The sequence below is a fragment of the Coregonus lavaretus genome, assembly GCF_964263955.1.
Source record: "Coregonus lavaretus genome assembly, contig: HAP1_SCAFFOLD_5096, whole genome shotgun sequence".
In the NCBI taxonomy this organism is placed as follows: Eukaryota; Metazoa; Chordata; class Actinopteri; order Salmoniformes; family Salmonidae; genus Coregonus; species Coregonus lavaretus.
In genome coordinates this window covers 14,723-32,332 of record NW_028161667.1, presented here as the reverse complement: position 1 = coordinate 32,332, position 17,610 = coordinate 14,723, and the positions used below count along the sequence as shown (strand labels likewise).

General features: G+C 41.7%; 1 protein-coding gene across 5 annotated transcripts; it reads left to right on the top strand.

Annotated features, from left to right (window-relative positions):
* Positions 1 to 2: 2 nt before the first annotated feature.
* Positions 3 to 13,245, top strand: LOC311120231 (TNF receptor-associated factor 6-like). Of its 5 annotated transcripts, none has more exons than XM_084194844.1 (11): positions 3 to 165; positions 881 to 1,106; positions 1,266 to 1,298; positions 1,760 to 1,894; positions 2,713 to 3,026; positions 4,348 to 4,498; positions 4,610 to 4,768; positions 7,277 to 7,348; positions 8,564 to 8,641; positions 8,913 to 9,197; positions 9,313 to 13,245. In XM_084194844.1, exons 5-11 carry the CDS (start codon positions 2,713 to 2,715, stop codon positions 9,907 to 9,909), a joined length of 1,656 nt encoding a protein of 551 aa, XP_084050970.1. In that variant the 5' UTR covers positions 3 to 165; positions 881 to 1,106; positions 1,266 to 1,298; positions 1,760 to 1,894; the 3' UTR covers positions 9,910 to 13,245. The 5 variants fall into 5 exon arrangements, with proteins under 5 accessions (XP_084050970.1, XP_084050969.1, XP_084050968.1 ...); XM_084194843.1 differs by having other exon boundaries at positions 1,446 to 1,894; XM_084194842.1 differs by having other exon boundaries at positions 1,443 to 1,894.
* Positions 13,246 to 17,610: the final 4,365 nt, after the last annotated feature.

Genomic DNA, 17,610 nt, shown 5'->3' with positions numbered 1-17,610 from the left:
AGGAAGGAGGAAGAAAAAAATAAACAACTTGTAACCAAAGATTGTCTATAAACGTCCTCTCTGTTGTAACAAAATAATGGCACGTTGTTCAGCTCTTAACTGTAAGAATAGCACAGATAGATATGAGAAGGGTAAACTTAAAACCCAAAAATTTACGTTTCACAGGTAAGGCTTGCAGCATTTGACTACTACCAACACTAACAACGTAGCTAGCTAAGCGTAAGAAACCATAGCCAACAAGTTAGCTATGTTGAGCTACGCTAAGAGATTTCCAGTCATTTCGATTTTTATAGAATGTGGCATATTATACCTTAATATACCAAACTAGCTAAACGTTATTACTCAATTGTTTATTTAACTAACGTTAGCAATGTGTTTTGTCTTAACAGGCTAACGTTAGTAAAACAAGCGTATCGTAATGTCAAAGTTACGTTAGTCTGGGAATCTGTTCAATGATGGTATTTTCAATTGGGCTATTGTTATTAAGGCTACAACAACTGTCTTTCTCTCTATCTTAACCTAAATCTAAGGTTGTATTACTCCATTGTTTACATATAACGATGTAAACAACACACAGCTTCAAAATACAGTATGTTTAAAACTATCATCTGATGTCATGGACTGTCAGCCCTTGGATCTAGGCTGGATTCTAGACAGAGCCCTGTCTAAGGCTGGGTTACATTTCCCCTATAGCCCCAGCTCTCAGCTGTATACCAAAACAAGTGGCAAGGACCCCGTTTTTTTATTAATTTTTTAATCTCTGAATTAGCTTTAAAAAAAATAGCTAATGTTCTTCCTCTGTAGTTTATATTGATGTTTATTAGCTAAATTGTTACTTTTTGCTCAATTTCTGTCTTTCAACTTTTTCTCATGCCAACAGTTTTCCACTGGGTGACCCCAAAAGACTAAAAGAGTGGGTGCATCAAATGAGATGGAAAGCCTGGAAGCCAACCAGAAACTCCAAACTGTGTTTAGAGCATTTCGAAGAGAAATACCTGACAACATCCAAAACTGGGCGTGGTGTTCGTTTACGTCCTGATGCCATTCCATCTATATTTTCCTTTCCTAGTCAGTTCCAAAAAAATGTATTTTGTGAATTGATGCAGGTGTGTTTTTTTCTGTTAAGCTATTGACTGGGTCTTTTTCAAAATGGTTATTATTTTGATACATATGAGAAATTATTGAATCATGCTTTGGAATTGTTGGTTTGAACTGGTTTGAACTTTTCAGCAACGCGTTTTATTGTTGAGTTCTTGTTGTTTCAGAAAACAGCTGGAACTAGGAAAAGCGTAACCCTGGTGAGACATTTAAAAACCTAATTGTCCTACTGTCCTACTTTTCCTGTAAACTGTACTACTAGTTTATTTGGATTGTTTTTAAATATATGACTAGGATGCAAATCTTTCACAAATGAAATGAACTATGTATTAACCTCTACTTAGCAGGGGTTAGCAGACAAGGACATGAACAACTGGATGTAAATGAGAAAGGAACTTTTCAAATAAGGACTGAAAAGATGGAGGATATAATATGGATGTTGGAAACAAAGTGGTGGTGAAGGAAGATATTGATGTTGGAGTTTAAAAAAGGGTCCTAGGGGAAGAAGTACATGTTGTATTTGTATTTGCTCTGATGACCCTTGTCCTAAAAAACGGAATAAAGTGTATAAAGGATTTTTTGTGTGTTTCTCAATTGAATAAAAACTGTTCCTGTGTTTCTGAATAAAATTAAAACAGTTTTTGTTTTCCCCCTCGTCCAGGCGGCGGAGTTAATACTTATTCGTTTGCCTCCCACCACCAATGAGGCAGAGAAGAAGAATATGACGAAAGTGCAGGAAGTGGTTAGCTAGCTAAGAAGAGTCAGTCAAGAAAACCGATGTACTTTCAAAGCTAAGGTAAGCATTAACACGCATATTGTCAAATATTCCAACCCCATCGACTAATACATGAATCATGCATAAATGTGGTTGTTGCAGTGTTTAGTTTTGTTAGCTTTTTGAAATGTAATCTCAAGATCTTCGTAGGGTTACAGTTCCGTGTCAGCATCGTCGCTAACGTAACGATGGCCAGCTAACTTGTGCCATGACTGTGATTATGACTTGCTTTTGAACTTGTCTTCTCATATTTGAGCTTCTGATATTAAACAGCTAGCCACTTATGTTACCACGAGGTCAGACGGGTTTTGTTTACAGATGTTGACATACTGTCTGAAATATTGCCTATCCATCTACTTTGCTTGAAATGCATGAGGAACTTAGATTGCCCCGCCCATAACGGACCTGACGAGCTAGCAGCTCGCTAGGTAATTTATAGCCCTATATAGGTAAATTACTGTAGTTTCAGACTGTATCCACCATGTCAACTGGCTAACGCAAAGGCATTGAATTGAAGATGTTAGCTTGGTGTTGTCTCCTTTGTGGCTTTTCCCTACCTGTGGTCCCCTGAGTCATGTACAGTCATTATGAAGTTTCTCATCTCGGGCTGATCTCAGAACAGAGCTCAGGAGACAGTTGAGGCCAAGTGGAACTGATGACACACATTTCAAGAAGAAGGAAACATTCAATCGTCTGAGAGAGAAACATAGCCCAGTGATTTCCACAGAAGGCATATTGTTCTGTGTAATAAAACCATTTGTGAAGAATTGTGGAGGGGTAATGGTCATTGCTCTCGCTCGTATCTCATTTTTCTCCACTTTTCTCTCCTCCTTGTGTAGATGTCCTGCTTCGAGAGCGAGAAGAGCAGCCTGGAGAATGATGAAGCGTGTTGTGGTGGGGCGGCCGCGTCACAGCTGTCCAACTGTGCGCTGGCCATGCTGGAGAAAGAGGGCAGCGACTCGGCGCTGAGCCCCACGGAGAGTACACCCACCAGCCTACAGGGCGGCGCCCCACTGCAAGGCTACGACGTGGAGTTCGACCCTCCGCTGGAGAGCAAGTACGAGTGCCCCATCTGCCTCATGGCCCTGAGGGCGGCCGTGCAGACGCCGTGCGGTCATCGCTTCTGCCGCAGCTGCATCGAGAAGTCCATCCGGTAAGCCTGACTGGTACCCGTACTTCCATGATAATGATATATTTAAATGTTAGTTGTCTAACTTGCTGATCCTACTTTGGAAAATACCCTCCAGGATTTCAAAACAATGTTTGCTTAGTCCTTTACCCCTGCACACGGTTATCTCTGCATGTTTGTCAACATTTCGGTTGTTTAGGACAATGAGGACAGAGAACTGAACTATGGGGCTTTTTACTCCCAGCTCCACAAATGAGAGACGCAGGGGTTAAAGTTTATTTATTTAATTAATCAACATCAATATTACAGCAGTGCAACATCCATGTAAATGTGCCGGGGTTAGCCAAGAGCTATCAGTCGCGGAGCCAGATTTCCGTCATATGGATGACGCATTATGTTTATTTTCGCTTTAAAAACCCTCCAGGCCACAGTTGAACATCTAAAACTAGATAGAACGTATGTAGAAATGACAATGGACCTATATCTTCATATAAATTGCCTTTTTTTGGCCCGCAAATCGATTTTGACAAACAAATTGGTCATAAAAAGATCTGTGCAGTTTTCCCGCCGGTCAGAGATCGACTCAAGTTTCACTGAAGATTTTGCTTTAACTCCTGGAGACGTCATAGTCGTGTGCTTGTCAATATTCAACTCTCAAATGATTTTATGTCTGCCACCAGATAAGATGGGCAATGAAGGTGATTGTATAATGCAGAACATCTCTATACATCATGTAGCTATGCAGTTCAATAGCCACAACAGCTGGGATTATCGATGACTGTCAATCATTCAGTGATGGGTGGGCAATGAGCCTCTTGAGATGTTGACTTACTGGGTAAATGATTGGCCATATTCTGGAGGATTTGGAGGCCATACTTCCCTCCATCACTACCTCCACTTCCCCACCATTACAGTACCAAGGTAACATGTTTGTTGCTGCACTGTTGTGATGTTTGGAATCTGTTTATCCTTGGCGCTCGTTACTGAATTTGCTGAATGACGCGTATTTCTATGTCCCTTTTGACAAGATGATGATGATGACTACATGTACAGAGTACAGTTTCTTCAAATAGTCTGAATAGTCCTCAAAGAAGAATAATGGTAGTAAGTGATCTCAAAAAGGAGCCTTCTCATTGGACAAGTTAAGGTAGTAGGGCCTACCTCCATTTTAAAATAGTTTAACCTGTTGATTAATGAACGCAACCCTGCTCCCAAGAACCATACTGATCTCTCTCTCTATTTTTTCTTTTTCCTTTTCACTTTACATTTCTTTTATTTTCTATTCTTTCCTTTTTATTTCTTTTCTTTTATCTTTTCTTTTCTTTTCTTTTTCTTTTCCCCCTAGTGATACAGGGCAGAGGTGTCCAGTGGATAACGAGGTACTACGGGAAGACCAGCTGTTCCCAGATAACTTTGCCAAGCGGGAGATACTCTCCCTAACGGTCCGCTGCACCAACGTAGGCTGCACTGACAAAATGGAGCTTCGCCGCCTGGATGTACGCCTCATTCCCCACAGACAATGGCTGACACCTTAGTTCACATCAGTTCAACCGCGTTGCGATGTTGAAACCAAATGATTAACTCACTCTGCCATCTCACCCTGCCAGGGCCATGTTACGAAGTGTGAGTTTGCCACCGTGCCGTGCCCGCTGTGCCAGGACGCGGTGTGGAAGAGCAAGCTGGAGGAGCACCAAAGCCAACACTGCCAGCGGAGACCTGTGTCCTGTCCCGACTGTGTGGAGAGCTTTGTTTACGAGGACAGCAAGGTAAGCATCACTAACTCATTCATGCTGAGTGCACTATCCTGAATAAGTAAATATTAATTGTATTTGTATTTATTATGGATCCCCATTAGTTCCTGCCAAGGCAGCAGCTACTCTTCCTGGGGTCCAGCAACATTAAGGCAGTTATGCATTTAAAAAACATTACAATACATTCCTAACAGATTTCACAACATATTAAGTGTGTGTCCTCAGGCCACTACTCTACTACCACATATCTATAACACAAAATCCATGTGTACATGTGTGTATAGTGCGTATGTTAGCGTGTGTTTGTATGCATGTGTCTATGTTTGTGTTGCTTCACAGTCCCCACTGTTCCATAAGGTGTATTTTTATTTGTTTTTTAAATCAAATTTTACTGCTTGCATGTGTTACTTGATGTGGAATAGCGTTCCATGTAGTCATGGCTCTATGTAGTACTGTGCGCCTCCCATAGTCTGTTCTTGACTTGAGGACTGTGAAGAGACCTCTAGTGGCATGTCTTGTGGGGTATGCATGGGTGTCCGAGCTGTGTGCCAGTAGTTCAAACAGACAGCTCGGTGCATTCAACATGTCAATACCTCTCATAAATACAAGTAGTGATGAAGTCAATCTCTCCTCCACTTTGAGCCAGGAAGATTGACATGCATATTATTAATGTTAGCTCTCTGTGTACATCCAAGGGCCAGCCGTGCTGCCCTGTTCTGAGCCAATTGCAATTTTCCTAAGTCCCTCTTTGTGGCACCTGACCACACGACTGAACAGTAGTCCAGGTGTGACAAAACTGTAGGACCTGCCTTGTTGGTAGTGCTGTTAAGAATGCATAGCAGCGCTTTATTATAGACAGACTTCTCCCCATCCTAGGTACTGTTGTATCAATATGCTTTGACCATGACAGTTTACAATCCAGGGTTACTCCAAGCAATTTAGTCTCCTCAACTTGCTCAATTTCCACATTATTCATTACAAGATTTAGTTGAGGTTTAGGGTTTAGTAAATGATTTGTCCCAAATACAATGCTTTTAGATTTTTTAAAAATATTTAGGACTAACTTATTCCTTGCCACCCATTCTGAAACTAACTGCAGCTCTTTGTTAAGTGTTGCAGTCATTTCAGTCGCTGTAGTAGCTGACATGTATAGTGTTGAGTCATCCGCATACATAGACACACTGGCTTTACTCAAAGCCAGTGGCATGTTGTTAGTAAAGATTGAAAAAAGTAAGGGGCCTAGACAGCTACCCTGGGGAATTCCTGATTCTACCTGGATTGTGTTTGAGAGGCTTCCATTAAAGAACACCCTCTGTGTTCTGTTAGACAGGTAACTCTTTATCCACAATATAGCAGGGGGTGTAAAGCCATAAAACATACGTTTTTCCAGCAACAGACTATGATCGATAATGTCAAAAGCCGCACTGAAGTCTAACAAAACAGCCCCCACAATCTTTTTATAATTTATCTCAGCCAATCATCAGTCATTTGTGTCAGTGCTGTGCTTGTTGAATGTCTTTCCCTGTAAGCGTGCTGAAAGTCTATAAAATAGCATTTTATCTGGTCAAACACAATTCTTCCCAAAGGTTTACTAAGGGTGGATAACAGGCTGATTGGTCGGCTATTTGAGCCAGATAAGGGGACTTTACTATTCTTAGGTAGGGGAATACCTTTTGCTTCCCTCCAGGCCTGAGGGCACACACTTTCTAGTAGGCTTAAATTGAATATATGGCAAATAGGAGTGGCAATATCGTCCGCTATTATCCTCAGTAATTTTCCATCCAAGTTGTCAGACCCCAGTGGTTTGTCATTGTTGCACGACAATAAAACTTTTTTCACCTCTTCCACACTTACTTTACGGAATTCAAAATTACAATGTTTGTCTTTCATAATTTGGTCAGATATACTTGGCTGTGTAGTGTCAGCGTTTTGTTGCTGGCATGTCATGCCTAAGTTTGCTAATCTTGCCAATTAAATCATCATTAAAGTAGTGGGCAATATCAGTTGGTTTTGTGATGAATGAGCCATCTGATTCAATGAATGATGGAGCTGAGTTTGCCTTCTTGCCCAACATTTCATTTAAGGTGCTCCAAAGCTTTTTACTATCATTCTTTGTCATTTATCTTTGTTTCATAGCGTAGTTTCTTATTTTTATTCAGTTTAGTCACATGATTTGTCAATTTGCAGTACGTTTGCCAATCGGTTGAACAGCCAGACATATTTGCCATCTCTTTTGCCTCATCCCTCTCAACCATACAATTCTTCAATTCCTCATCAACCCATGGGGATTTAACTGTTTTTACAGGTTTGAATAACGGTTGCACCGCCTCAGTTAGCTTAGCTAGCAGCACTTTAAAAGAAAATGTGTGTAAAGTGTCCATGTTCTCAGTCAGTAAGAAACTGTATTCATTCTCCATTTGAGCTCCCCTTTAATGTTCACTGAAAATAGTGGATAGACTGTCATTGCTGAAGGCGGTCATGTGACAGCTTTTTTGAACATGTTTGTTTTTGTTGTGTCCTCAGCTTCATGAGTCGCTGTGTCCCTTTGCCAACGTGGTTTGTCAGTACTGCGGTATGGAGCTCATCAGAGACCAGGTGGGTGTGGTGACCTGACGGCTGCCATTTAGATTTAGCTAATGACCAAACCTATGATATGATGGTGGTGTAAAGCAGGAGTCCTGATTACTAAACCTATGATATGATGGTGTAAAGCAGGAGTCCTGATGACTAAACCTATGATGGTGGTGTAGAGCAGGAGTCCTGATGACTAAACCTATGATGGTGGTGTAAAGCAGGAGTCCTGATGACTAAACCTATGATGGTGGTGTAAAGCAGGAGTCCTGATGACTAAACCTATGATATGATGGTGTAAAGCAGGAGTCCTGATGACTAAACCTATGATGGTGGTGTAGAGCAGGAGTCCTGATGACTAAACCTATGATATGATGGTGGTGTAGAGCAGGACTCCTTATTACTAAATCTATGATATGATGGTGGTGTAGAGCAGGAGTCCTGATTACTAAACCTATGATGGTGGTGTAAAGCAGGAGTCCTGATGACTAAACCTATGATATGATGGTGGTGTAGAGCAGGAGTCCTGATGACTAAACCTATGATATGATGGTGGTGTAGAGCAGGAGTCCTTATTACTAAATCAATGAGATGATGGTGGTGTAGAGCAGGAGTCCTGATTACTAAACCTATGATGGTGGTGTAAAGCAGGAGTCCTGATTACTAAACCTATGATGGTGGTGTAAAGCAGGAGTCCTGATTACTAAACCTATGGTGGTGGTGTAAAGCAGGAGTCCTGATTACTAAACCTATGGTGGTGTAAAGCAGGAGTCCTGATTACTAAACCTATTGTGGTGTAAAGCAGGAGTCCTGATTACTAAACCTATGGTGGTGTAAAGCAGGAGTCCTGATTACTAAACCTATGGTGGTGGTGTAAAGCAGGAGTCCTGATTACTAAACATAGTGGTGGTGTAAAGCAGGAGTCCTGATAACTAAACCTATGGTGGTGGTGTAAAGCAGGAGTCCTGATTACTAAACCTATGTTGGTGGTGTAGAGCAGGAGTCTACAACGTGTGGCTCATGGGCAAATTTTTGGTCCAATTCACAACCGCTTGCGGCCTACACAAACCTATGTTTAACTCAATCGTTTGTGAATGGTTGTGGACTGCAAAACTTTGCTGGGCGGCAATGCCTACCTTTCCTCTGAAAAAGTATCTCTTTGTAACAAGCTTCTACACAGGGCAAGCGATGTAGGATCTGACTTAGTGGTGGAGTAACTTTGGCCTGCTTTTGTTTCAGTTGGAGTCTCACTATGACACAGAGTGTCCAAAGGCTCCGATCGCCTGTACCTTCAGCACTTTTGGATGTCGAGAGATGGTAGGTCACTGAGGTTGAGTAAACTTCAACACTTTCTGAGTAATTTACCTCCGATGTTTTGTGACTACTTTGCCTTGTCCAAAAGAGATACCCAAGATCCACTTTTCGTGGCCTCTGGCAGGACTAGGTAGAGTTTCCACGACATTGTCTACTCCCATTCATCTGATACTTTCAGATCTAACAAAAGAGGGTTTTTAGACCGGACAAGGCTACCATTTCCAACTTTGGTTCAACACAGTGGCTCTTTAAAGTATTTTATGTGCTATTTCAGATGCAACGCAATGACTTGGCCCAGCACATGCAGGAGTTCACTCAGATGCACATGCGCTGCATGGCTGAGTACCTGCACAGCCACAGTCTTACCGGGTACACCCAGCCACCTTCTTCTGAGGACAGAGGGGCTGCCGCTGCGGAGCTGGGGGCACGCGTTGGCGCTAGCGGCGGTGGCGCCCCCTGCCAGTGCTGCGGGGAACTGCAGACCATGCGGGAGACCACCCAGCAGCTGGAGGGCCGACTGGTGCGGCAGGACCACCAGCTACGTGAGCTGAGCGTTCAGGTGGAACAGAGATACAAATTAATTATTTCTCATTGATGACGTTGAATTCCCTTGTTTTGGGTAAATGCGTCTACAACTAAAGGACCATTTGTTTTGTATGACCATTATCCCCCAGGCAGGCCTGGTGGCGGAGCTGCGTCGTAAGGTCACCTCGCTGGAGGAGAACCTAAAGGAGCTGGAGGCCAAGCAGTGCCAAGGCGTGTACGTGTGGCCCCTGGAGGGCTTCTCGGCCTACCTGCGCACCCAGGCTGCCGGACAGCCCGTTGTGGTGCACAGCCCAGGCTTCTACACGGGCCGGCCGGGCTACAAGCTGTGCCTGCGCCTCCACCTCCAAACGCCCTCGGCCCAACGCTGCTCCAACTACATCTCACTTTTTGTTCACACCATGCAGGGTGAATTTGATGGGCAGCTGCCGTGGCCCTTCCAAGGCACCATCCGGCTGGCCGTGCTGGACCAGGGGCCTGAGGCCCAGCACCATGTGGAGGTGATGGAGACCAAGCCCGACCTGCAGGCCTTCCAGAGGCCCACCATCCAGAGGAACCCCAAGGGCTTTGGCTACGTCACTTTTCTGCACTTGGTCCAGCTGCAGCAGCGGGGGTTTGTGCACGATGACACGCTGCTGGTGCGCTGCGAGGTGACGCCGCGCTTCGACAGCGCCCTAAGGCGCGAGGGGGCGGCCATGCAGCCCAGAGGGCCCGAGGCCTCGCTGTGAGGACCCTTTATTTAACGTTCAAGCGACGAGGTCAATCGCCACCAACATTATCAGTACAAAGTATCAGTTTGCCATTTTCTTGAGTTCTTGTATCGCACAGACTCATTGCATTGGGTTCAGTCATGACCAACATCATGGGAAAGTGTACTGCTCTGTTGTGGGTTTCATTTCCAACTCCAAAAGGCTTTTCTTTGCTGTAGTTTTTGAGAGTGATGGACTGGATGTTGGTGCAACAAGTCGAGAGCTTGGGACTATAAGGTTCTATCTGCATTTCTGTCAAAATGTAGTTATTGACATAGCCTTGTTCTGCTCAATGTTCTCTCCCTGTATAGTACTCTAAATACCCCCAATTCATGTTGTTGACTTCAAAAGAATACAAGATAAAAATGTCTGACACCATTCAAACCAATGAGGGTTCAGAACTTTAAAGCCAATGATCTCACAATCATATATTTGCAGATAAGAACCTTCTAGTCCGAAGCTGTCAGTGTTCCATTACTTATCCAGCAATGCGTCGCAGGCTACTGTACTGCTCAAAATAGATAGGATTTCAAAATGGGTTATGATGCCTCCAAAATGGGTTATGATGCCTACATGGTGTCAGTGCATCATGCTTTGTAGCGGAGACCGGCAAAGTAAACTGTAATAACATGTTATGTCAAGCTCAAAGTCATGTTTATGACAATTTTATGTTGGCATTATAGAAGCCAATTCAAATAAGATGTTACCAGAAGTGTATCTCTTTTGTGGGAGATTAGGAAGGGGACAGAGAGATGTATGACAGAGAGATACTCAATCAATCCCTTTAGCGCTTTTTACAAAATACAGCGAGGACTTGGGGCAGGACCATCTGTAAGCAGGAGATGACCAGAAGCAGAACTACCCATCAACTTATTGTTGTATGGATGACGAGAGTCTGGATCATTGGCTTTTCACTGGTCATCTGGTTGGAGGACCATACAAGGAAGTTGGGGCAACATCCCAACATGTGCCTTAATGCACAGCTCTTTTGTCTAGGAAGATGTGGGAAGATGTGGCATCCCTTAAGACCTCTTCTGGAGGAGAGTTTTCCTGAACAATGGCTGTGAGTTAGGACATACAATAAGCAGTTACATATGAATGAGTTGTTATACACAGTGGTGGAAAGTACTTATGTAAGAGTACTTGAAAGTACTACTGAAGTAGTGTTTGGGGAGTATCTGTACTTGACTATTTATATTTTTAACAACTTTTTACTTTTACTCCACTACATTCCTAAAGAAAACAATGTACTTTTTACTCCATACATTTCCCCTGACACCCAAACGTACTCCCTACATTTGGAATGCTCAGGCAGGACAGCAATATGGTCCAATCATGCACCTATCATTTTTTTAAACCTTTATTTTAACAGGGAAAATATTGAGACCTAGATCTCTTTTCCAAATGTGCCCTGTATAATACAATACAAATATACACATTATATTAAAATACAAAACACAGTCATGTTAAGCACTAATAAAACATTACAAATCACCCAGAAAAACTGTTACCTTCCTCAACAAGTAAGTCCCCAATCAATACGTTAAATGTATTTGCAGTCGCTAGAGCGCGATGAGCCAAACAAAGCCCCCCTGGCTGTAACCCAGACGACACTGGGCCGATTGTGTCACCTGGGATCGAACCCAGGTCTGTGGTGACGCCTCAAGCACTGTGACGCAGCGCCTCAGACCGCTGCGCCACTCGGGAGGCCCTGGCAATGATCCGTTTCAGTTAATACTAGAATATCCGGATTCGCCTGCATAGCCCAGATCTTTGATGTAATCCAGTTTAGGAACTAAGCTCCTAACGTTCAGATGCATCAACCCAAGTCCTTTGCGATTTTTTTTAAGTCACACGGATACTCAAACTCAAATAAGCTACATTCAATTGGCGGTTGCAGGCCCTGTCTGATGGTTGGTATTGATATAGTTGGTATGGCTGTAAGACTGCATAGAACTGCACCATTTTGTCTATCCCTATTAGTAATCGAGGAAGGAGTAGAAATTGGATGTAACGCGTTGTCATCCCTACTGCCTCTGATCTGGTGGACTCACTAAACACAAATACTTTGTTTGTAAATTATGTCTGAGTGTTGGAGTGTGCCCGTCTGTCTGTAAATGAAAAAAAAAAAACATGAAAATGGTGCCGTCTGCTTTGCTTAATATAAGACATTTGATGTATAGCATTTACTTTTTTATTTTTACTCAAGTATCACAGTTGAGTACTTTTTCCACCACTGTATTTAAGTACATTTAAAACCAGATACTTTTAGACTTTAACTCAAGTTGTATTGTACTTGTTGACTTCCACTTTTACTTGAGTCATTTTCTATTAAGCTATCTTTACTTTTACTCAAGTATGACAATTGAGTACTTTTTCCACCACTGGGTATACATGAGGCCTTCATAACACATTTATGAAACCAGTCATGACACCTTCATGAATGTTGCAGTATCATTTATAACACATTTCTTCAACGTCATTCATAAGGGGCCTACGGTGTATCCCCCACTTAGCATACTCTTTCCATAGGATACTGAACCAATGGAACCAAAGTCACTGGTACCGAGGAATAACTATGCTTTGCTTTGTGTATTGCTCAGCAGGAAAAAAGTTACTTTTGTCAACAAGTGGCCTGATTCCATTCCTAATAATTAACATCCATCCAGTCCATTCATACCCAAAAATGGAAGTCAACCAGTGCCCAGAGAGAGGACGGAGGGAGTTATCCGTTTGGAATCAGACCAATGCCTTCTGTTGCCAAGCAAGACTCAAGACTGTCTAGCAGAGTCATAATAAGAAATGTTCTTCCTGTGTCTGTGGCGTTCTTAGCAGAGCAGTGGAGATAGGAAATGTTCTTCCTGTGTCTGTGGCGTTCTTAGCAGAGCAGTGGAGATAAGAAATGTTCTTCCTGTGTCTGTGGCGTTCTTAGCAGAGCAGTGGAGATAAGAAATGTTCTTCCTGTGTCTGTGGCGTTCTTAGCAGAGCAGTGGAGATAAGAAATGTTCTTCCTGTGTCTGTGGCGTTCTTAGCAGAGCAGTGGAGATAAATGTTCTTCCTGTGTCTGTGGCTTTATTTTGTGGCCTTACATCACTGGATGAAGATTGTTGACTGTACCGCATCATAGCTACAATTGACAATCGGATGAGGCTATGGAGACATCCTCACTCACCAGAATGGATAACTTACTCTCAAATGTTAAATCCCACTGGACTTTTGATTGTTTCTTGTGGAATAAGTAGAATATATTTGTGTGGACATATATGCCTTACTGTATTGTTTTGTTTGAAATCAATTAAAAAAGCTGCAAATCCGTCTCTGCAGTCTGCATAGATCTATCATCTACAGTGCCTTCAGAAAGTATTCATACCCCTTGACTTCTTCCACATTTTGTTGTGTTACATCCTGAATTCAAAATGGATTAAGTAGATTTTTTATCTCACACACAATACCACATAATGAAAAAGTTTTTTCCAAATGTATTGCAAATTAAATACAGAAATATCTCATTTACATAAGTAGTCACACCCCTGAGTCAATACTTTATAGAAGCACCTTTGGCAGTGATTACAGCTGAGTCTTTCTGGGTAAGTCTCTAAGATCTTTCCACTCCTGGATTGTGCAACATTTGCCCATGTATTATTTTCAACATTCTTCAAGCTCTGTCAAATTGATTGATCATTGCTAGACAAACATTTTCAGGTCTTGCCATAGATTTTCAAGTAGATTTAAGTCAAAACTGTAACTTGGCCACTCAGGAACATTCAATGTCTTCTTGGTAAGCAACTCCAGTGTAGATTTTGCCTTGTGTTTTAGGTTATTGTCCTGATGAAAGAGGAATTCATCTCCCAGTATCTGATGGAAAGCAGACTGAACCAGGTTTTCCTCTAGGATTTTGCCTGTGCTTACTTCAATTCCATTTATTTTTATCCTGAAAAACTCCCCAGTCCTTAACGATTACAAGCATACCCATAACATGATGCAGCCACCACTGTGCTTGAAAATATGGAGAGTGGTACTCAGTAATGTGTTGTATTGGATTTGCCCAAAACATAACACTTTGTATTCAGGAAAAAAAAAGTTAATTGCTTTGCCACAATTATTTGCAGTATTACATTGGTGCCTTGTTGCAAACAGGATGTATGTTTTGGAATATTTTTATTCTGTACAGGCTTCCTTTTTTTTCGCTCTGTCAATTAGGTTAGTATTGTGGAGTAACTACAATGTTGTTGATCCATCCTCAGTTTTCTCCTATCAAAGCCATTAAACTCTGTAACTGTTTTAAAGTCAGCATTGGCCCCCTGGTGAAATCCCAGAGGGGTTTCGTTGCTATGCGGCAACTGAGTTAGGAAGGACGCCTGTATCATCGCGGTGACTGGGTGTATTTATACACCATCCAAAGTGTAATTAATAACTTCACCATGCTCAAAGGGATATTCAATCAGCTTTTTTTATTTTTTTTACCCATCTACCAATAGGTGCCCTTCTATGTGAGGCCTTGGAAAACCTCCCTGGTCTTTGTGGTTGAATCTGTGTTTGAAGGACCTTACAGATAATTGTATGTGTGGGGTACAGAGATGAGGTTGTCATTCAAAGATAAAACACTATTATTGCACACAGTCCATGCAACTTATGTGACTTGTTAAGCACATTTTTACTCCTGAACTTCTTTAGGTTTGCCATAACAGAGGGGTTGAATACTCAAGACATTTCATCTTTTCATTTTTAATGAATTTGTAAAAATTTCGAAAAACATAATCCCACTTTGACATTATGGGGTATTGTGTGTAGGCCAGTGACAAAACAATCTCATTGTGATCCATTTTAAATGCAGGCTGTAACACAGCAACATGTGGAAAAAGTCAAGGGGTATGAATACTTTCTGAAGGCACTGTGTATTGTCCTGTTTGAAATATGTTAGGCTGCAGCAGGATCTATGGGTGCCTTTCTCTGAGCAGGAATAACTGTCCAACATCTAGCAAATGAGATTCGTACTGAGCTGCAATGCACTAACCAAATCAAATTGTATTTGTCACATGCTTTGTAAACAACAGGTGTAGACTAGCAGTGAAATGCTTATTTACGGATCCTTTTCCAACAATGCAGAGTTAAAGAGAACGATACAAAACAATATTAAATAGAAATAGTGACACAAGGAATAAATACACAGTGAATAACGAATAAAAATCATGAGTAAACAATAACATGGCTATATACAGGAAGTAGAAACTAACATGGCTATATACAGGAAGTAGAAACTAACATAAAAAAAAAAAAATGTTTAGTCATTTAGCAGACGCTCTTATCCAGAGCGACTTACAGTTATTGAGTGCATACATTTTCATACTGGCCCCCCGTGGGAAACGAACCCACAACCCTGGCATTGCAAGTGCCATGCTCTACCAACTGAGCTACAGGGGCTATGTACAGGAAGTAGAAACTAACATGGTTATATACAGGAAGTAGAAACTAACATGGCTATATACAGGAAGTAGAAAATAACATGGTTATAAAACAGGGATTACCAGTACCGAGTTGATGTGCAGTCGTATGAGGTAGCTATGTACATATAGGTACTAGGTAGGGGTATAGTGACCAGGCAACAGGATAGATAATAGACTGAGCTGTAGAAGCAGCGTATGTAGTGAGTGTGAAAGTGTGTGGCGTCAGTATGCATGTGTGTGAGTGTGTGGGTAGAGACCAGTGTGTGTGCATAGAGTCAGTGCAAGAGAGTAAAACAGAAAGGGTCAATGCAGTCCGTTACTTGTAAAATCGTCTTATTTCCTCCAATATGCTGCCTTTCAGAACACAGTTGACTGAACAATCAGGAGCTTTTATTTTGCAGTGGTTACAACCATGTTTAACAATTTTGCAGACTTTTGCCAGTTGTTTACCTCCAACTGTTTATCCAAAATGCCTGCTAGCTGTAGAGATCAGAGGACATGAAAAAAAAAAAGATGGACGATTTAATAGCTTTATGACCTGAGTGATATAATCGTGTGTGTGTAGAGAACACTTTGCAGTCACATTTCTCCGAAGTTGGCCTCTTCAAATTGAAAATCACATTTAAAGATGTCGTTTTATCCACGATGACCACATTTCCTACTGAAGGTGTGGGTAGTTGTTCTACTACCCAGACAGACCACCAGTTTATGTAGCCTGACCATTACCATGTGACAAACCAGCTCATGCTGCATTAGATATTCATTACCTACATCGCTGTTTGTGTATGACAAGCCAAAAACAATTTGTGTTAATTATAAAATTGCAAAATCTATGAAAACCGTGCTGTCAGAACACTGTTCTTGCTTAGCCGAAGATCGTTTTAAATTATTAAATAATTGACTCATATATTTCATTGTCAGTTCAAGAATGGAATGTGGGAGTCATCACTACTGGTCTTTTTGAAGGGTCTACTTTTTAATAATGTACCATGCTTATTACCACGCCACCTTCCATTGAACCTAGTGTTTTCTGACAGCTGTGTATAAATCCACCATTTTAGACAGATCTACTTCATTGCTCATGGACTGGAGAGCTGTTTGTTTGATACTTTTCGTCGTTTGTTGCGTAACTGTACCGATGCTCTTGTTCACTTCATCTTGAAATGCTTTTTGGTTCACTAAAGATTATGAAAATAAATGTTGTTTGTCATTGATTAAGCATCTGCTTTTACAAAACCTTTTTGCAGGGTTCTTAAAGGTGCTTAAAAACCTTGAAAATGCTTTAATGCTTTGAATGGGACCATTTCAAGGTGTGAAAGTGCTTGAATTTCAGAGTAACATGGACATTGCCCATACTGTCACAGAATCCATCATAGCAAAGATAGGTGATCTCTCTATATTCCATCTCCATGACTACAGAGGAAGCAGTAGCTGACAACAAAATGTCCGGTCGAGAAATGATGTTGACTGCGATTTTTTTTCATTTGCCATGATAAAGTTGTTAGCCTACATTATTAGCTAGATGAATTAGAAAGAGAGAAGACAATAGGATACTACAGGTCAGACATCCATAATCAACCCTTTACAGGACAAAAGTGATTGATATGAGCTCGTATTCTTCCTACAATGACTTGTAAATAGGATCCCTGATGTCATCAATGTTCCTTATCTTATAAGAGGCTTCTCTCTAGTGGTCAGATAGAGGTACTGACAGCCAAATTACATGCAATTCACATTATACTTTTGTGTTTCTGTTCATTTTCAAGTAATGACAAAAATATATATATATATAATTTTTTACATTTTTAGTCATTTAGCAGACGCTCTTATCCAGAGTGCATACATTTCCTTTTCATACTGGTCCCCCGTGGGAATCGAACCCACAACCCTGGCGTTGCAAACGCCATGCTCTACCAACTGACCTACACATGACTACATAATGCATGCAAACTTTATTTAAAGTCTCAGCTATATCTTTCCATTACTTACCCCTTTTTTCTTATGGTAAGAGCAAAGAGAGAACTGCTTGGGGCCCCCCTCATGGAAAACACCAGTGGGGTGGATCAAAGCCGGAAGTGTTTGAATCTGATTGGTGCAAGCTCAGTTGATGCTGTTAACCAGATAGATGTCCTCTGTAGCTCAGCTGGTAGAGCACGGCGCTTGTGACGCCAAGGTAGTGGGTTCGATCCCCGGGACCACCCATACACAAAAATGTATGCACGCATGACTGTAAGTC

What these genes read in the sequence shown, in the direction of transcription:
- LOC311120231 (XM_084194844.1), top strand. Translation starts at nt 2,713, where the DNA reads ATGTCCTGCTTCGAGAGCGAGAAGAGCAGCCTGGAGAATGATGAAGCG. An exon ending in TTGTTTACGAGGACAGCAAG is followed by an intron (nt 4,769 to 7,276) that starts GTAAGCATCACT and finishes TTGTGTCCTCAG; the next exon opens with CTTCATGAGTCGCTGTGTCC. An exon ending in TACGTGAGCTGAGCGTTCAG is followed by an intron (nt 9,198 to 9,312) that starts GTGGAACAGAGA and finishes ATTATCCCCCAG; the next exon opens with GCAGGCCTGGTGGCGGAGCT.